The sequence below is a fragment of the Triturus cristatus genome, chromosome 7, assembly GCF_964204655.1.
Source record: "Triturus cristatus chromosome 7, aTriCri1.1, whole genome shotgun sequence".
NCBI classification, from domain to species: domain Eukaryota; kingdom Metazoa; phylum Chordata; class Amphibia; order Caudata; family Salamandridae; genus Triturus; species Triturus cristatus.
The window spans coordinates 302265902-302287347 of record NC_140590.1 but is presented as its reverse complement, the minus strand read 5'-3'; the positions used below and the strand labels follow the sequence as shown (position 1 = coordinate 302287347).

General features: G+C 44.1%; 1 protein-coding gene across 2 annotated transcripts in view; it reads right to left on the bottom strand.

Moving 5' to 3' along the window:
• Positions 1-21446, bottom strand: part of LOC146809501 (transcriptional enhancer factor TEF-1-like) — a 245183-nt gene that overhangs the window by 52774 nt on the left and 170963 nt on the right. For both annotated transcript variants that reach the window (XM_085616338.1, XM_085616339.1), the window contains exons 4-5: positions 19433-19495; positions 18773-18817 (exon numbers count right to left, since the gene is read on the bottom strand). In XM_085616338.1, coding sequence (XP_085472464.1) covers positions 18773-18817; positions 19433-19495 — 108 coding nt within the window. The remainder of the gene's footprint in view (positions 1-18772; positions 18818-19432; positions 19496-21446) is intronic.

The following is a 21446-nucleotide window of genomic DNA, read 5'->3' as shown; positions in this document are numbered from 1 at the left end:
TCCATAGCTGCTTTTCTTATGTTACCATCATGCTTGCCTTGGGGTAACATGGTTGGTTGGCTGCCCTCCGTTGTCTATCTCAAAACGGAATGCTATCTAAACTTCTCTCCACTTTCCTGGGAGTATGAAAATGGCATTTATTTAGATCTACTGATCCACAGCCTGAATAGCTGTAGGTTCACATGTATTGCATACTCTTGTCATCTAACATTGAGCATCCTTTGGGTGGAAAGCACTCTAATGTAAAGTCTGTGCCCTGGCCCATTGTGGGTTTCAGGGAGAGAATCACCAGTCACCTCGTTAAGGAAACCTTTTACTTGGAAGAAAAACATTTCAACGTTCACGCCAAACACTAGATGGCAGGAGAGCGCAAAGCATTAAAAATCTACAGGTACAGATGCTGAAACCCGTCTGATTCATACCGATTGAACGCCGAGACAACCCCTTTAGAAGGATGAATGAGTCTTAGGCACCACCATGTAGCAATGAAAAAGCAAACAAAAGGTTCAGCAATCACACTTCTTTGATTTCATTTACCTTTCTGATAGAAGTTATAGCTAAACTGTTCTCTACACTGCTCATAAGGGCATCAAAGGATAACAGATTATCCAGAATGTATTCCTTAATGCGAAAAGTCGTCCCTTCAAAATATTGCCAATTGTCCTATACATCACTGGCTGCTAAAACATCCTAGCAGACTTAACAGCATCACTGCATGGACCATCCTCACTGGGAATTGAGGGAGTTCTAAGGTCATCATGGATTTTCAGTTCCATCTTACTCATAATAAGAGTGGCTATATAGCTCGCCTAGACAGAAATGGCTTCCTCAAGTTGAAACTCTTAGCGCCAGCAATAAACCACTCCGAGCCAAGCAATCTGGATGCTAAAGGAGCATCTTATCCTCAGCAGAAACTGATCACTCTGCTCCTAGATGCCAAACTAAATGTCAGAGAGTAGGGCAGTGTGGTGGCAATGCAGACAATGACCAAGTGGGTGAGGTTGAGTAAAGCGAAGGGCCTTTCATTGGCTTTTTTTGAGAAAGAGACTCTCTCCTAGTAGGCATAATACTGATCCTAGATTTCCTTGTTTAGGTTGATGCTTTATGGCCTTAAAATGCTGTGCTATGACAAACTTCACTGTCTCTTCCTAACAGACCAGAGTCAAATCTTCAAGCAGTGTCTGTAAGTGGACATATCATGGTCAGCAGACACATAGGTACAGGCATTCTGAGTGCCCCCATTCTTACAGGATCTTGCCATCAAATTGGCTACAATACTCCATTCAGCTAATTAAAATCACAAAGAAGATGAAAAATAATATACTCTTGCATCCAAAACACTAAAGTAAAATCCAAAAGATGTTGAAAAAACTTGTTGGGAGAAAAAAAGATTCCTTTAAAATGCGAAAAGATTGTATAAACCATGAAAGCTCGTCCACGATCCTCCTCTACTGAAGTAGATAATAAAAAGAAGAGAGGTAAAATGACTACCTGATCTCTCTATCTCAAAGTAAGCTCCACTCACTAGTTGCTTTACTGTTTCACATTCCATTTTGTGTTTTAAAGTGTAAAAAAAAAAAACACATTTGTTTTGAAATAATTTAAAATGTTTCTGCTTTTTAAGGCCAAGGCTGGTGGTAGGAAATTATTCTAAAGCTCAAAATCTTGGGAGGATGTCTTGCTGGAGAAATAGTTTTGATTAAACTAGAGATTTGTATTTCAGGTCTTCGTATCCAGAAATAAATGTTTAGCCAGCGCTTGGGACTATGTAGAATATTCCTGGAGTGTATTTCCAGGTACCACATGATTCTTCAGCAGCTCTTGAACATTGGTAAAAAAAAAAATTGCATTAAGGCAGACAGTATCTTCTGTGGGTAACCATGTCTGTTCATGCCTACCGATGCCAACTTCTCCTTGCTCTACTGGTTTTACAGTGATCTGCAGATTGGGTTTGAGACTTCTTATCACATTTTACTTTACGCATGACAGCTTGCATTCAAAATCTGTTTGTTGTCTTCTTGGGATACCTATATCCGTTACGACAGCCTCCAATGTAGGCAACAATTGTTAGTGTCTTTTCGGTTGTTGTGTAGTGCTGTCTTTTTGCTCTGAATTTGCGAAGAATTGTGATATAAAATAACGCAGAACTCACTTTGATGAGCTCTGAATTCTTGAACCATTTTATTTCAGAAAACCAAGTATCAACTATTGGCAGAATCACTTAGAGCATGACCCGCAGATGTTACTTGAAGAGTGCCCTTTTACTGTTGCTACTTTTGAGGTCTTGCCAACAACCAGCTTTTAGATGGCTGTTGTAGAAGACGGACTATAGACAATATTCCTTTTTACAGTGGACTAAGGGATAGCCCAGTGTTAAACAATGAATGGCATTCCTGACAATCTCATTTGCTTTCTTTAAGTTCAAAGGCTTTCCTTCCTCTTCTTGTAGTTCCTCCCCTGGAGTATGGCTTCTTTACCACACGTTTGATTGGACAACTTGTATCCTTACACTGCTGGCAATCAGGGAACGGCTTTCTTCTTATTCTTTCAGGCCCGTGCGGGAGTGTATGTATTTTCTTGCTCTCTTTCATATGTGTCAATGAAAAAACAAATGGTTTAGCCGTCACCACAAAAATTCCCTCTGTATTCGCTGTGTTTCTTCCTTCCTTCCTCTCCCAGCTTGTCTGTTGCTTCTCAGGCTTCTCACCCATCCCACGCCCCTGTGTTCCCCAACCCCGTCCCACTTGAGCTTCTGCTATTATACCTTTTTTTCATTTTACATTTTAACCCAACCCCCCACTCATATAACTCTTTTGTTGCTACCCCTGCGCTCACATTACCAATCGCCCACACTGCTGTCCTCCCAATCTGCCTCCCAATCTCATTTTTTTTTTCTTTTGCAAAATCCGCAGCTACAATTTGCTGCCAGACTGATCCTTTCTACAATGAAAATGCTCTTAAGGGCAGTTTTAATGTTTTTTTTATTTTCTAGTCCAAGACAAGGTGATTAAAATAAAGATACAAAATTATTCCCATGTCATGAAGCATGTGCCCACAATGTGGCGATATTTTGCCAGCCAAGTGTGATAACCAATACATTGCAATTGTATTTATAGAACACTTACTACCCCTGAAAATGAGTTGAAGTGCTTTGAGGCGAGTAGCTAATCCAGAACCGAAGATTAGAGTTTAATAGTTAGTACATTAGTAAAAAGTGTAATCATGGTCTTGTGCATTAGCTGTGTTAGGTTTGTACAATTGATTTCTTGCGTGTTGAGTATGGTTTAGAGAAGGGATAGAATGGTGGAAATGGATCTGAAAGGGGGTGGGGGTAAGTTGTTTTTGTAAGCAGTGCTCGTGTGTGCCTGTTAGTTGGGAGAACATGCCTAAATAAAAGGAGGGGGGGGGTTCGAGAAGGGTGTTTGGGAGTTCACAGTAGTTGGAAACGTTTAGGATGGGTTAGGGAGAGGAGGGATGGGACAAAGGTTGAAGGAAGTTTTTCTTTTTTTAATAAAACAGAAATTAACTTATAAATACATATATACACATGACACTTGGTAAAGATTTTAAGGTTGGAGTAGACCCCTCTATAATATATATATATATATATATATATATATATATATATATATATATATATATATTACCTACTGGCGGTCGCCAGTAGGTAGTTATAGTTAGGACCACGTTTCCATAGGAAATCCGCAACATTCTATTTTGAATAACTTTTGCGCCGGTCGACGAATCCTCGCAAATTTTTCAAAATAGGTGGGGCGCTACGCTCCGCTCCTACCCTGAAAGTCTCGGGGGGATTCGTCAAGCGGGGGCTGAGATAAAAGGGGGGTCCCAAAACGCGTTTTTCCCATGCATTTTTCCATAGGACCTTTAGACACAGCTACAGCCCGAACGGCTGAACAGAATTACTTGAAATTTGGCAGAGAGGTAGTCCTCAGGTCAAGGAAGTGCCTTTTGTAGGTTTGGTGTAAATCTGTTCAGTAGATTCTGAGAAAATAGCCTTTAAATCAATATATATATCTGAGCCAGCTTACGGTGCGCTTACGGTGCGCTTACCGTACGCGTACGGTGACGTGCGCGAGCGCAATTCTGATTGGCTCTTAGATCTTAGTAAACATTTGATTCGGCCGAAACCAGGAAGCGGCGGCCGCCATTTTCTCTCTCGCACTCTGAGTGGGACAGCATAAATGAAGCCCAAAAATGTGTAAAGGGGCAGTTTATTGAGATAATATTCACCCAGCAGTGATATACGGGCCCCCAAACAACCCCCAAGGCCAAAAAAACATTTTTTTTTTTTCGAAAAATCGCCGATTACGCTTACCGTACGCGTACGGTAAAAATCAGTTTAAAAAAAAAAAATTATCCACAGTCTCCCCACCCCAAGTGCAAATGGTGCCCTAAGGGCACCATTTGTGCATGGCATATCAAACAAATGAAAATAATAAACAAAACATTTCACAACGATGCGCATAATATGTCCTCCATGTGCGCGAAGCGCGTCATGCGTACATGGCCCATCCCGCATAATGTGGGCACGCGGTGCGCGCAGTGCACCGCGTGACCACTGTGCGTGCATGGCACTAACTGCGTAAAGTGGGCGCGTGGTGCGCGAAGCGCACCGCGTGCTCACTGTGCGCGCATGGTGCGCGAAGCGCACCGTGCGCGCACGGAACAAACTGCGTTAACTGGGCGCGCACGCCACGAATGGCGTAAAGTAAGTTAGCATTTAAAAAACCGTACAAATTCACTGAAAAAACCATAGGTTTCACACACGTTATAGTTAGGAATTAGCATTTAAAAAACGTTGCAAATTCACTGAAAAAACCATAGGTTTCACACATGTTATAGTTAGCTGTACATTTTACTGATAAAAAACCAATGAAATTCCCCCGTTATAGTTACTGTAGGCAACTATAACTCACGCGACCGTAATCCTCTGCTAATGACATATGTGTCTTTATGAAAAAAAAATATTTGCAATATATGTATAGCTAAAATTTAATGGAAGAAGACATGGGCAAACAAGTGTCTAAATACAGTATTAGCATCAGCAGAGGATTATGGTCGTGTGAGTTATAGTTGCCTACAGTAACTATAACGGGGGAATTTCATTGGTTTTTTATCAGTAAAATGTACAGCTAACTATAACGTGTGAAACCTATGGTTTTTTCAGTGAATATATATATATATGACTGAATTGCTGCCTTCCAACTTCCCCACGGGCGATGAAAAGAACCACGAACTCCTCTTAGTTGGAATGACAGGATGTTTATTGCTCACTCAATAGGTCATTACGCGTTTCGACTGACGCAGCAGCCTTGATCACATATATATACACACATACATATATATACATATATACACACACACACGGGAGCCGTAATATTTACACCGTCTGTAGTTTAAACCGTCTGAAGTGCCCATTTATCTTGTGGTGAAGTATGCCAATTTTTTTCAAGTATATTTATTTAATTTATACATACATAAATACACATTGTAGTTCTTAGAGTATTAATAGCAGGTATAAAACCCTCTATATATGCATGTACAACAGAGACAGTAATAATGACATGCTAGATGTAGTTATATCATGTATATCTTGTGGTGCATTTTTTACCCATATATAAATGTATCTGCTTATAACAGGAAGCATAGTTCAGTGCACAAATATACATGCATAGTTCAGTGTATAATGACACATGCATAACTACAACCTCATCGTCACACCATGAGAAGCAGTTTATCACGTATGGGTATGCTGTTGTGGTACACTGTTGTGTTGTGAGTCTAGTGGTCATGTGGGAAAGAGACAGTTCTTGACTAATCTCCCGAAGCTGAGATGGCTGTCAGTGGGTCTTATGTTTGTGGGTAGCAAATTCCATAGTTTGGCTGCTTGGACAAAGAAAGATGTTCCATTGATGATTTTTTTTCTTGTACATAGGAATTTTGAGGTGGGAGCCACTCTTGAGCATAGCTTCCTATGTTATATATATCTGTTGATTTTCTTCCTGATGAAGAATGGCCCTTTGCCATGGAATGCTTTACGTGCAATACAAAGCAGCTTGTGGGTGGACCTCCTAGCAAATGGTAAACAGTGTATGGCTCTCAAGGCAGGGGAACTTTACATGCATAGCAGCAGTATTATGGATTCGCTGTAGTCTTCTGCATGATGACCCATCATTGCACTTTTTTGCCAATGCGATTGACCTTCAGCAGTAACTTTTTTTTGTTGTCAATACTGAACTGCATCGGAAGAAAGCAATGGTAAAGTCAGGAGGTCTGCGCTTGCAAAGCCAGAGGCAAGATCTGCTGGTTTTGCCAATGCTCAATTTGTATTCAACAACATAGCAATTGGTCTATTGTCATTAAACTGGGAATGTGTTCTTTAATCCCAACATATACATGTATTCCAAGCTCAGCAAGAATTGACACTTCTGCCCACCGGACACCAGTAGCTTGTATTCTACGATGAATGATGTTTTGACTAGTGTTTTTAAGGTGCAAAAACAACCATTTGCTTCCATGGATATGTTCGAGCTTGCCTCATCCAAAACAATATGTCCACGCAGGAAGAGGGGACATGTCTGGTCTCGTAATCTCACGTACTATGCATCTTTGTACTGCTATTATCTGTCCAGGAGAGGGTATCCGCGTCTACAACATACAGACTCACACAACCCCGAGGCTAGGCACATACATGCTTGGAGGAGCATGCATGCATGGTAGATCCAATCAGCTTCTATCCAGAGACAGCCTTGTAAAGGCACACCAATGGGACTTCAAATAAGGTTGAGAGAGGGGGCAGAATTCCGTGTTACAAAATATTCAGAACTGCCAAAGTGAGCAACTTATGGTCGTGTCAGAAATATCACCAAACCGGAGGAGTAGGAATTTGGTTTCCCAGAGGCTCTGAAGCAGGGATGTCGCCACCACCAGCACAGACTGGCTTCCACCCAGTGCCCGGCTTGAGGGCAATGTTTAAAGGAAGGATGATACATGTCAGTCTGCTGTTACCATTTCCCTGTTCCTACTAGTACACAGAGATAATAGCATGTGTCCGTGGTTCGACAGAGCCCGAGGCACAGCGTGCAGGGGGGGGGGGGGGGGGGGAGACAGGTCCCCCGCCGTGTGGCCGAACCAGTTCACCACTCCTTCTTCCCCGAAGGTAGAGACAAGACTGGCTGCATTCCAGAGCTGTCCCCAAGGCAAAAAGTACTTGGACCATAGCCATGAAACACCAAAGGCAACTTTATCAATACAGAAAGACTTCAATGTGCAGTTCTATTCCATGTACCACAAAACATAACCTACTGTGCACTCCACATGATGACATCTTACAGCAGCATTGGCTCCTTTTCAGTCACGCCTACAGATAGCTTTTAGTTGTCAGTCGTTGAAAGACATTGTGAACAATACCAGAATTTCAAGTGGGCTTTAGGTCAGCCAATTTCTCATAACTGGTTCATTTTCTGGTCTATCTCATTTGCTTGCTTGTTATTCAATGGCTTTCTTTCGTATTCTTGTGTTTTTCCCTTCTCTGGAGCATAGCTTCTTTACCATCGTTCGGACTGGATGGCTTGTACGTTTCCACTGCTTAAATTCAAGTATTTACTTTCTTTTTTCTTACATCACTCAATGGGAGTTCTTGTGGTTTCTTGCTCTTGTCCTGTATGCTGCTTCCCCACTTACTTCATCATGCTGCGGTGGGCATTTTGGCTTTCATTTTTCCTTATGCTGTTAAGCATCTGCAACAAGCACTGGCAAAGCAAACAAGTTAGCTAATGCTTTTAAAAAGTGCAAGCTATTCGTTTTTCATATGTCTGTTAAATTAAGTAACCTTAGTTTGGTGTAGAACAGGCAATTTACCAGGCACAACACTCCTGTGCAAGGCTAATACTTCCACCATGTGAACTGGCTGAGCTGTGGCGGCTTTTCAATACAACACACCAGTCCTCTCTCCGTCAAGGCAGTCATTTCGATTCGAGGGGCTCTCCCTTCTCCCAAAGGTCCCTCACTCAATAAGAAACAAATTGAAATGGTAGATTTCCCAAGCTATGTGGAATAAAATGCTCCTACGACTACTCCCAAGTTGTAGGATATACATCTACTTAGCTAATCAAAAAGGAAAGGTTGACCGCTGGTAGCAGTAATGGAGACATACCGCAGGTGATCCAAACAAAAGCAAAACATAGGTAGTAAGAGGCAAAATAAATATGGTTGGCATCTCAAAATCGAATCTATCAGTGGGGGATAAATCCTGAAAAATGCTGCATAGACTGTCAGGCATGGCAGACCCCAGCCACAGTTCCAGCCATTAGGGGTAGGGGGTGTCCTGTATACCTCTCCCGGGGAAGTGGTGGAAGAGTTTGCTCGTCATTTCTCTACACTATATACCCGGCAGGAGCAGATCTCGGGCAACCTCATCGCTAAGTTTCTGGGAATATTCCCCCCAGCGACTCTCTAATCAGATGCATGATCAATTGGATGTCCCTATTACGGTTGACGAATTATCGGCTGCTCTGCACGCGATGCGCCCAGGTCGAGCCCCAGGGCCTAACGGGTTCCCCATGGAGTTTCTTCGCTCTCACGCACCCACACTAGGCCCACACCTATTGGGCACGATTCACAAGGCTCTCGAGCAGCAAATACTACCTCGAGACTGGCGTCAAGCTGAAATAGTCCTCTTTTTAAAACCCGGCCGTCCACCAGAGGACCCGTCCTCATCTCGACCTATCTCCATCATCAACTTTGAATCCAAAGTGTTGGGGAAAGTTCTTGCAGATCGCTTGGTGTCCTGCATTAAGGACTTGGTCCATTTAGACCAGTTGGTTCTTATGCCGCACCGAGCCACCCGGCATAACATCCACCATGTTCACATTGCTATAGCCATGGCTCCAGAACTGGGCAGCCCAAAGCCGTACTCTTGGCTGACATAGACAAGGCCTTCAACTCCCTCAGCTGGGAGTACTTATTCCAACTCCTAGAGGCAATCAATTTTGGGCCACCTTTTCTAGCTTGCGTACGCCTACTCTATACCGAACCTATGTCCTCAGTCCGCATCGCTGGGCACCGCTCCCCCTTCTTTTCCATCGGTAGAGGTACGTGGCAGGGCTGCCCCCTGTCCCCTCTCCTCTTCGCCCTTGCGATGGATCCTCTCGCGGCATGGGCCCGTAGCGACCCAGTGCTCAGGGGCTTTGATTGGCCTGGGTCGCAGCCAGACCGCGTTGCTTTATATGCGGATGGTGTATTTTTTTTATGCCCGACCCCTGGACTTCGGGCCAACGTATTTCGCAAATTCTTCAGGTTTTCGGCCAGAATACCAGGCTCCACACTAACCCTGCCAAATCGGTGCTATTCCCAGTATGTGGTCATCAGGGCAGGACTACGAGGGCATCCCAACTAAAACATGCCACAGAGGGCTTCCAGTATCTAAAAGTGTTTCTATCCCCTTGTCCGCAGACTTCATGGGCCGGTAACATCAACCTGCTCCTTTCCAACCTTCGAGAGGGGACCGCTATTTGGTCCTCCCTCCCTCTCTCGCTCTATGGACGGTCGGCCATTTTCAAAATGGTCTCACTCCCTAGGATGCTTTACCATCTACAGAACTTTCCAGATCATATTGCACGGACGTGGTTTGCACAAATCAACGCCATTCATAATAAGTTGCGCATGTCGGGTCACGCTGCAGACATGTGCACAATCCACTTATTGTGGGGGCATTGCTGCTGCCGACTTCTACTCCTAGTACGTAGTGGCCCAACTTTTAATTATGAACGACTGGTGGTAAAATTCACCTACAGACCCGGCATTCGCGGTGGAACATGCAGCCATGGGGAGGACTCCCCTCTTGCGCCTAATCCTTACCGCACGCCAGTTGAATAATGATTAGGTTATAGCGGTACACCGTCCAACGCATGGGTTGGAACATGCGGCTGATGCAGGCGACGCCTTTGTGGCATGGTAATTATTTACGCCAAATGGCTGAACTGAGGGGGTTCTGCCAATGGGATTGGATTGGTATTTCCACGTTAGGTGACATCATGCGAGGCACTGTCCTTAAATCCTTCCAGCAACTGCAGGAGGAGTTCCACCTCCACAAAACTCAGTTCTACAGGTATCTTCAATTGCGTCACGCTTTGGCCCCTGCACTTGTAAATCTTGCTGACCTCCCTGAATTTCATCCGCTTGAAGGCCGCCTCCTTATGGGCAATCTTGGTGCACACAAAATACGACAACTATACCAGACATTGACTACACTTGCCACCCCGACATTACATAGAACGAGGAAGGCGTGGCAGGATGACATCCCTGACCTGATGGACGATGACTGGGCGGAAGCAATTGCTAGCCCTTGGGGCGCTGTAGTAGCCTCCAGATACCGTCTTATTCAGTTCAAATATGTGCATCGCGTGTACTACACCCGGCTTTGGGTGATGGGAGTTGTGCCATCCCCCATATGTCTGCGTTGCGAGAGGGAGGAGGGGATGTTCCTCCAGGCTGTGAGGAGCTGCTTAGCATTACAGTCTTTTTGGCACAGGTTGTCGTCGTGCCTTAAAGAGGTGCTGTCCTGGCACCTGCCGCATGATACCCGATTGTTCTTGCTCCATAGTACGGAGGGCATCGGGGGGAATCAATATAAGCAACACCTACTGTTTTTAGCCCTTACGATTGCTAAACGAGACATAGCCCAGTTGTGGAAAGGAACTTCGCCACCGATGATAGGGAAGTGGCGACAAGAGCTGGATAAATGTATAGGTGCAGAGATGGCTGTGTTTCAAGCGAGGGGCTGCCCCCAAAAACAGAAAGATATGGTCTTGGTGGGCCGCATACTGTGGCATTGATCTCCCTCCTCTTCCTTCACAATCCCCATAGAAACAGTCTCATGAGAAGTTTGTGGGCCCAAATGTATGATATAGCACTTCTTTTTCTCAGACATATGTGTGTATTGAATTTTGCTCGCCATTGTGGGGGGTGTGGGGAAGTCTGCGTACAGTTTTTAGTTTGTTTTCTTTTGTTTTGTAGACAAACTACCCATTGATATTTCCAATGCTGATATCTCTTTGATATTTTTTTATCAAGTGGATTTTGTCGGGCTCTCGCCCGAGTGGTACTGTGAAAATTTAATAAAATGTTATTTTAAAAAAACATAGGTACTAATCAACTCAACCCAATACTGACCATAATCCCTTCATGACTAACCTTCCTACCCTTTGTTTTACGTGCATCGCCCACCCCACATTAGAACAGCCTGTTGTCTACACACTTTCTTCTACGGTAGCCTATTATGTTGCAGCTCTCGGCAGCAAAGCAGTTTCATGTGCATGCCCCTCAGCAGTCGGGACAGCATGCTCTTTCATGTACATTATCCTACAAGTAGTACGCCCATCAGTGCAAACCCCCAATGTTCACTTTTTAATGCATTAAGTAAAACAGCTGCACAGTGCACAGTGGTGTGGTATCTATCATCTCATGTCTCAGAGGGAGCACAGGCTACTATCAGCATGTCCCACAACTGAGAAGCTGCACTGGAACACTGGCCCAGAGCAGGAAGGGACAAGCGAGAAATTCCAAGAACTTGTCTACCATAGAAAAGGCTCATGCCACAGGTTCATGCTTTTACCTCTCGTACGCCCCTTCTTGCTCCTGCTACGCTCACAAGTTGAGCATGTGGCACTAAAATCACCACAGCCTTCTCTTGCACGCTGCACTTCATTACACGCGCACATCCAGTCCACGCTCACTTATGTCTCCAGATTTTGCTGCCTCAGACAATCACTACCATTGCTACGGATAGCAAGAGATCACCTTGTGCTGACTCTACTAACGTATTTCCTTCAATAACAAAGCTCCTTGGCACTTTTCCTCTTACCTCAAACAGGGTAAACAACCCTCACTCTTTCAACAGCCCCTCTACTAGGACTCCTACACAGCCACTGACAGCCCTGCCTTCTACATGAAATCCATCACTCTATGGAACAGTCTACCTCTTTCAATTCATTCCACTACCAACGTTTTCAGTTTCTCAAAGTTCTTCTGTACTAACAGGGCGTTTAACTCTAGATGATATTTTCCTAGCTTGAAAGTTTGCTTCTGGACTCACATATAGTTTGTGTTCAATTCTGAGCTTTGTGTCAGCCCTTGCAAAGAGTGGCTGATCTCTTCTGACATCAGCTACCTCCACCAATGCATAACTGACTGCATTGCTCCAACCGCATGAAACACAGAATGTCAGTGGAAGAGAACTCTACTAAAGAAAGACTTAAGGAAGAATAGTTGTACGACAATGCTTGTGTGATAAGCACACTACACTGGCGCCAAGACATCTTTGGCTATTCAAGCCTTTTAGAAATAGCATAATCAATCAATCACAAACATACTGCATACATTTTTCCAGATGTCTTTCAAAACTGTTGCTGAACTCTTTTACCCCAGGAAGATCTGTAGTCCAACTTCTAAAATATTGGCATACACTGACTCAAACAGGTTCCTACAACAATTTTACGTGCCTTCGATGTGTTCTTTAATCCACAAGCACATACTTTGAGCTCCTCAAACAGATGGCCAAATGACTGATTCCCCCACAAAGGCCATTCCTTCTAAAGCCAATGCCCCTTCCCACCCCGTAAGAATGCATGTCCTGCCTACTTACAGAACAAAGTCCAACAATATAGCCCAGTCCGATTTCTGCGTTTAGCTTCCAATTCAAATGTGATTGTTCCCTCTTGTAAATATGCATGCTGTAGGTTACGTTCCTTTGGTGCGTTGGCAGCGAAACACTGAAATGCTCTCCCTACTTCCCTAAAAAGGGTTGAAAACCACTTTTAATTCAGGAGGAAACTTCTCAAAACAGTGCTATTTACCAGTTTGGGGTTTTTATTAAACTTGACCTGTTCCTAGTATAAATTCAATCTCACAATCGACTACATTTGTAGCACAAGGATACCCTTTTATGGTGGCAGCCACACTTTATAAAACACATGTCATAACACCCATGCACTTCAAACATATACATGGATGTAGGATTCTTGCACACTCGCCTCAACCATACCCCTTACATACCATCTTTGCTATATATATATATATATATATATATATATATATATATATATATATATATATATAATTCACTGAAAAAACCATAGGTTTCACACATGTTATAGTTAGCTGGAAATTTTACTGATAAAAAACCAATGAAATTCCCCCGTAATAGTTACTGTAGGCAACTATAACTCACGCGACCGTAATCCTCTGCTGATGCTAATACTGTATTTAGACACTTATTTGCCCATGTCTTCTTCCATTAAATTTTAGCTATACATATATTACAAATTTTTTTTTTTCATAAAGACACATATGTCATCAGCAGAGGATTACGGTCGCGTGAGTTATAGTTGCCTACAGTAACTATAACGGGGGAATTTCATTGGTTTTTTATCAGTAAAATTTCCAGCTAACTATAACATGTGTGAAACCTATGGTTTTTTCAGTGAATTAGCAAGGTTTTTTAAATGCTAATTCCTAACTATAACGTGTGTGAAACCTATGGTTTTTTCAGTGAATTTGTACGGTTTTTTAAATGCTAAGTTACTTTACGCCATTCGTGGCGTGCGCACCCACTTAACGTAGTTCGTTCCGTGCGCGCACGGTGCGCTTCGCGCACCGTGCGCGCACAGTGAGCACGCGGTGCGCTTCGCGCAACGCGCGCCCACTTTACGCAGTTAGTGCCGTACACGCAAGGTGGGCACGTTACGCACCGTGCGCACATGGAGGACATATTATGCGCTTCCTTGTGATAGGTAATCTGTTAAATGTAATTTGTAAGTGATGACAATAATATGCCATGCACAGAGTGTGTTTTTTTTTTTTTTTTTTAAATATTTTTTAGCGTAAGCGCACGGTACGCGTACGGTAAGCGTAATCGGCGAAATTTTCAAAAAATAAAAATTTACCGTTTTTGGCCTTGGGGGATCTTTGAGGACTCAACTAACATGGCTATGTGCATGGGCGCTGTCTAAACAGCCCCTTTATATGTTTTTTGCCTTTGTTTACAGCCCCTCCCTCACAGTGCGAGAGAGAAAATGGCGGCCGCCGCTTCCTGGTTTCGACCGATTTGAATGTTTACTTAGATGTAACAGCCAATCAGAATCGCGCTCGCGCACGTCACCGTACGCGTACGGTAAGCGTACGGTAAGCGCACCGTAAGCTGGCTCAGATATATATATTGATTTAAAGGCTATTTTCTCAGAATCTACTGAACAGATTTACACCAAACCAACAAAAGGCACTTCCTTGACCTGAGGACTACCTCTCTGCCAAATTTCAAGTAATTCTGTTCAGCCGTTCGGGCTGTAGCTGTGTCTAAAGGTCCTATGGAAAAATGCATGGGAAAAACGCGTTTTGGGACCCCCCTTTTATCTCAGCCCCCACTTGACGAATCCCCCCGAGACTTTCAGGGTAGGAGCGGAGCGTAGCGCCCCACCTATTTTGAAAAATTTGCGAGGATTCGTCAACCGGCGCCAAAGTTATTCAAAATAGAATGTTGAGGATTTCCTATGGAAACGTGGTCCTAACTATAACTACCTACTGGCGACCGCCAGTAGGTAATATATATATATATACATATACACATACACACGCACACACACACACACGCACACACACAAAATCCCTCCATGAAAGATTAGGAATAGCACACACTAATCCCAGCCTGACAAATCTTTTGCACTCTCGTCTCCGCAATCAGAATTAAACGGGTGGTGGTACAATATGAATTACTTTTTCAAGGGCCTGGTGTCACACTGGGTAAGGGATAGTGGGGGAGGGAGTAAAATACATTGAAATGAGTCAGATACATCAACTTACCACGTTCATAGCCTGGAAACAATGCCGTTGTCAACCAGGGTGGAGAACAGGAAAGTTACCATCCGGGATGGAGGGAGGAAAATGTGGTGGATGGGAGGGAGGAAGGGGGTGGAAAAGGATAGATGGGTCACGAAGGTAGGGGGACAGAAGAAGAAAGGAGAGAGTGGTTGAAGACAAGAGAAAAATCAGAGTTAAGCGACAATGGGAGAAGTGGGCAAAAGCGAAGGTCGGATCAAGGCAAATGCAAGGAAATAAGGATGAAAAGAAGAGGAAAGGCATAAAAAGGAGAGGAGAAAAGGGGCAAAGAAACAAAACAAAGCGGAGAAGAGGTAGAGGTGGAGAGGGTAATTGGAAAGAAATGGAAGATGAGATAAGGGATGGAGAAGAGGTGAAGGGTTTGGGAAGGAAAAATGGATGAAGAGTGAAAGGATTAATATAAAGTGGGAACGAATGAAAAGGGGTAGAAAAGGAAAGAAAGAAGCGATGTTAGAAGAATAAAGTGCAAAGGGTAGAAAGGAAAAGGGAAGTGTTTGAAGTGGGTCACAGAAGCGTCATTGAATGTAAGACAGAATGATGGAGAGGGGAAATGTTGAGGGGGTAGAAAATAGGGAAGAATAAATTGGAGCAAAGAAGTTCAGCAATGAATAATATTAATTCAGAATGGTATTAAGAGATTGAGTATCATTAAAAAGAGAGTGGGCAGAGAGGAGGAGTCATAAGGATGAAGGAAAGTAGTTGAAGGGACGGAAGGGTTGAGAAGAATGTGAAAAAGGATGGAGAGTTGAGGAAGGGAGATAGGGTAAGGGTGAAGGGAGGGTATCAGGAAGGAGGGTTGAGAGAGGGGATAAAACAAATTAAAACATTTTTCACTGCAACACAAGAATGAATGCACTTTTATAACTACAAATGGCCATTTACGGCCCTTTTAACACGTGACAAAGAGGGAGTACAGAGGCGATAAGAGGGTTTGATGACAAGAAGAGGAAGGGAGGGGGAAGTAGTGAGCAGAATGAGACAAACAAGAAGGTACAGATACGAAAGGTAGCGTGCATTATATAGTGAATGAGAGAAAGGAAGAAGAAGGTAAAGTGAGGACACGTGTGATAGGGAATGAGGTACGGAAAGAGGTGCACAGGTCGACACATCAGGATAAACATTAAAAATGCAAGGATCAAGTAAATAGGGAATGGATACTCCCTAGTCCGTGAGCTCTCTCACATTAGAAACTCATGGCCAAGGACCGAAAGCGTGATTATTAGGTTATTTTAAAAAAGTGCAGGCCAATTGTACCATGCATCTTTCTTTCTTCCTGACTCAAGTTCACCAACCTCTTTCATGGAATCTGAGCTAAACCATCCTTAAAGTAGTAGCAGGGTTAGGAGAGCTGGGAATTAAAGCTGCAGAGGACCATGCCCCAAAACAATAGCTGTCTAGTAGCCTGAGGGAAAATCACCATCCCTTCCCTGCTAAACCAGGGTCCCCTCCATTAAATTGCTTTCTCATCTTTGCTCATTCCTGGGTCGTGCTGGATATGCCTAGTAACTAGGGAATTTCTGCTTAGGACATCTGGCATGAATCGACAAACCACCTTGACCAGAATGGCCTCATCTCTCCTCCTCAAAAGCCTGGAAAAAGATTTAAAGCTCAGGGTGCACTCATTTCTCACTGGAGGAGTCAATGAAATTTTAATACAATCTTACAATTAGGTTGCCCTAGTTTTTAATCATTCCTTATTAAATGGTACACTGGTCCTTTAGGCCAAGGAAGGTGTATTCATCTAGTCTATAATAGGGGGCTCTGCCATCACTAGCGTAAAGAAGGCTTTTGCAAGTCCAGATGTGTGTACCAGTGTCTCCACCAATGGCTTGAAACAAAACACTTTTCCTCCACTGCACCTAAAGATACTTAGAAACTAGGTAAAAGGGCAGATCTATTGTACCATCCATGACACATTGTAGCATTTTGTCCGGCATTAAAGCCTCTAATGCAATAGGCTGACCAAACATTAGCCTGCTAAGGTTAATGCACAGTCCACCCTAGCCAGGGTTACCTCTCGTGTAGTGCTCGACCTAGTGTAAGGTAAGCAAAGATGTCCAAAGGGGCAGGCTAAAGTCGCACCTGTGAGAGAAGGTGAAGATGGTCAGTCCCCTGGCCTCACACCAGTTTAAAATAGGCAATTAGGAAGAGGCCGGGCCTGAGACAAAGTAAAAGGGAAAGGATAAAGAAGTGAGAGCAAAAGGGGGTAAGAAATTGAGGAGATACCGGGCAGGAAAAACCACAGAAGAGAAACAAAACAAAAAGGAGTGAAACAGTGAAAAGGACACAAAAAAGAAGACAAATGTTATGAAGGTGAGAAAACCAGGAAACGTGAAATAGAACGAAGGAGGTAAAACAAATAAGTGCCCAGAGGACAGATGTCATGTGGTCCCAGTGCTTAATTTGAGCCAGTGGTTTTTGGTGATTGGCACCGGCACTTAATTGACAGCACTGGCTCGAGTGACAGTCCACCACATGGTGGCGCAGTCTGTCAAATTTTGAGCTGAGCACAACAGTGTTTAATAAGTGCATATACATTGAAAATGAATAATACCTGTCGCTCACACCATTATGATAGCTTTGAGTAGCCTGGAATAGTCTGAATTGTCACACTTATAGAAGTGTGATGGTTAGTAGTTGTGTTGGTTCTGTCACTGGCAGCGCTGGGAGGGGCAATGGGTGGTGCAGTGGCTTCCCGAAAAAGACCCCTACGCTTAAATTTTGAACAAATTAAGCACGGTGTGGTACATGACAAAGACCAATAAAACCAAGACATAGTAAGCCAGCTGTATGTACGGTTCTGGTTTCTGCCTGTTTAGAGGGGTAGACATCACCTCAAACCAAAGAAAGGTAGGGCTAGAACCCAGTGAAAGCACAGCGTATACCAGCAAAGAAGCCCCAGACAGCTGGATGAGGAGCGCAGGCGCGCAGCAGGCCAATCCCACACTGCCCCAGTGCAAAGCGTCACTTTCTGCACAGCCCAGCAGGAGTCACTGCTATGAAAGAAAGACAGCCAAGCAAGAAGGATGCCAGCCTGGAACATGCTGAGAGTGCAAGGACTAAAAGTCAACTTCTGCCGCGGAAAGTCAAGAGCAATAGGAGGGGTACTTATTTCAGCTACACATTCCAGGGAAATAACTGAGCTGCAGTGCTGATGTGCTGGTTTAGACGCTACCTGTCCTTCAGAGCACACGCCTCTCTGAGCAGTGCACGTGTGCGTACTAACATCCCTGGTAGAACATCCCTGTATTTTCAGTCTGGGGGCCTCACAACTCTGCTGCATGTTCCTCCCAAAAATACATTTTTCCCAAATATTTGAGGATTGAAGTTGCAATAGAAAATTATCCTGTACTTAAATATTTGGGTGCACTCCAAAACTGTTCCCATTATTTTTACACAGGAAACACCCACATACATCAACTTCCGGGTGATATGTGCATACTGGGAAGTTCAAACCTTAGAACAGCCACGTTATCACAGTAGCTCTGCTTCTGTCCCTATTATTGCACTACTATGAGGAACGCTTTAGTGCCAGAGCAGCAGCTCCAGCATTCCATCATAGTAATGAGACGCACACAGATCCTTCAACACACTATATATATCTGATCGACAGCCTTCTATCCCAGTCCTAAAACCTTACACACTTCTGCTGACTAGTGCGAATCGGTCTCATCCTTTGCCATACACCCTGCTTGGTGACCTCACAGGCACTTTCACTAAATGTTACCTTAAAACCCTATGTTCATCTTTTATACTTTGTTTTCAGGTCTGATATTTAAGCAAGGGCAGCCCAAATAACCGATGAAACAAAATGCAGCAGGCTGCTCTAGGAATGTGATCTGAATACGCCCTCCCATACCTTATAGTGGTTGAACATCTGGGGGTCTGATGCTCGGCCTTCTCCCTGTGTGAACAGAAGCAAAATGACCCAACATAAATGTCACAAAGAAAAGAGTGGTGGGCATATACCAAATGTTCAAGTTGGGTTGCGCAGACATTGCCCTAGTCAGACTTAATGGAAACTTCGAACGTTTATCCCCAGTCATTCTAGGACATTTATTTTTAACCACAGTCTCCCCCCTCCCAAGAAAGTTGTTTACGCATCACATGAGTGGTTGGCAGCCCGAAAAGTTGAGAGCTCTTGGCAGCATGACCATCTCCTACGCTGATTGTCAAGTCCCACAGGAGCAAGACCTCTGAACAAAAAGAAATGGGGAGCAGCTGTTTAAATGGACCGCAGGAATAGAGACCTTTGGTCTTCCAGGGAGTAAAGCGGAATGCACCTGTAGACACATTCCTCTACCATTCACAGCCTCCAAGTACTCGGATATGTCGTCCTGGTGATCTTCTGGACACCCCTCCCATTTGCTTTTGAAGCCCTAATTTCGGGCAAGCAATGTTAAAGGAAAGGCTTTGAAGGTATTTCATTGCGGTTGCACAGGTTATGAGGAAGATATAGAGGCAAAAGAAGGGGCAAGCAAAGCAAAGCTTAGCAGGAGCAGCAGCATCTGCCACTCACCTTCAGCTTCGACTGGATATCCCGTGACTTCCTCCGCGCCAGGACCTGTATGTGACTGGAGACCTGGAGATATGGGAAAAGATAGACAGAGATGGGGCAGAGAGATTACATTGAGAAACTTGAGGCATACAAATCTAGCCACAGTAGACAATCTTCTGACTGCCACACACACACACACACACACACACACACACACACACACACACACACACGCGCCAGCCTTAGCTATATTCCCCACTGAACTGGCCTAGTTCAGCTGCTAAGTTTTTAACCAAGGCCTGCAGTGATGGGAATTTTTTCTTTTCTGCAGTGAGGTCATCTTAAGTTAGCTGGATATCTTAGCCCAGTGTGTTTAGGAGCCAGTCTTCGTTTCACTAACAGCCTCCATTTCATCACAATCTGACCTCCTTGAGTACCATAAAGAAAGTAGGACAGTTAATGAACACCCAATACCCTCTACAAGTCCTATGTTTAGGATACCAACTTTCTAATCTGTGTCCCGAATTAATTGTACAGTGGATCTAAGGATTCAGATGATGAGACTTGTTTCAGTACTGACAACCAATACTGTTCACCAACCAACCTTAAAACAGTAATTAAAAGTCTTAATTTGAATGTCTAAAAACTGCTGGTTGTCTAGACATTTAAACAAGCATTGGCATAGCCAACAGGTCTCGGCTTTGGGACCTTTTAAGTGTTCAGCCATGCAACAGTTAATGTTGTTGCACCAAGGATATTGTGCTGGATAACTAAACACTTATAAGGTTCCCAAGGCGAGACCTATTGGCTATGCCAATGCTTGTTTAATAAAGTTCTGCCACGTTTTCCACTACTCATCAAAAACATCATTATTTACTAATCTCTTTTTACACAACTGGGACTTTCCACTGTAACGTCATCTGTAAACAGCGCATTCGGCTCCGTCGTGCACCGTTGATGACGCACCCTTCATGAGGCTTCCGGATGCCCCTTCGCAGTGCTCCCGGGCTCTTCCGTGCCAGTCTAGGCTCAGGCCGATTTACATTCAAATCCATCCGCCGAGAGCTTGATTGGGCAGGTTCAATTGGTATTTTAAATGGGTCTATAAAATGGAGAACCTGAGGGAAGAGTCTGCTTTTATTGCCTTTCCCGGTTGCCTGCGCAGTTCTGCGACACACACAGTGCAAGAAGCCGGTGAGTGCTGCTGCTCACTCAGAAAATGTCTCTGGAGGGGCGATTCTTCCACGGTTGACAGGACTCGCTGTGTGTTTGTCGTGGACACTAGGATGACGGGAGGACAGAGAACACAGAAACGTAGCCAAGTTCATTCGTGCGTACTGGCTGCTTGTTCACAGCTTCCCCACAACATTGTTACTTGACAGCTGGCTTCTCGAAAACCGAAATGTGGGGAAAACAGTTCGATGGTTAGTTGCTAATGCAACAGGTGAGCTGAAAATATATTAGTCATATGGAAATTAAGACAGCAGCCAGAGGGGGAAAAACTTCAAGGGGCATCATCCTGGGCTCGGACATGCACAGGTTGTTGTGTGGTGGAATGTGGCAGAGCTCAGTAGCCATGTACAAGGAAAAACAACTTCACACCTCACTGGGACATTGTCTGCTTTCTGCCAGCCACACCAAAGTTTTTCTTCCTTCTTCCTTTTCTTATTTTCTTGAGACACATATAGTCTGCACATGCCACTTCGGTGTGGATGGAGGCGGAAGCCCCACACCCTCTGAATTAACAGCTTGGTTGGTTGACATCCTATTCTATGCTCTCCTGATTGCAAGCTAATGTCATAGAGGGCAGCCATTTTGTACCAGAGCGCCTCTTAATGGAAATGTGCCAAATACGCTGGGAAATAGCATACAGCACTGCTTATAAGAGCTGTTTTGGTGGCAGAGATTTGGTACTGGAAAGGCCTGGAGTGTGGATCATAGACGTCCAGGGTTATTGATTTATCAAGTTCCTCCACCAGTCTAAACTGCTGAACCAAAATATGGAAAAGACTTGAAGGCTCTTGATTTGTCATAA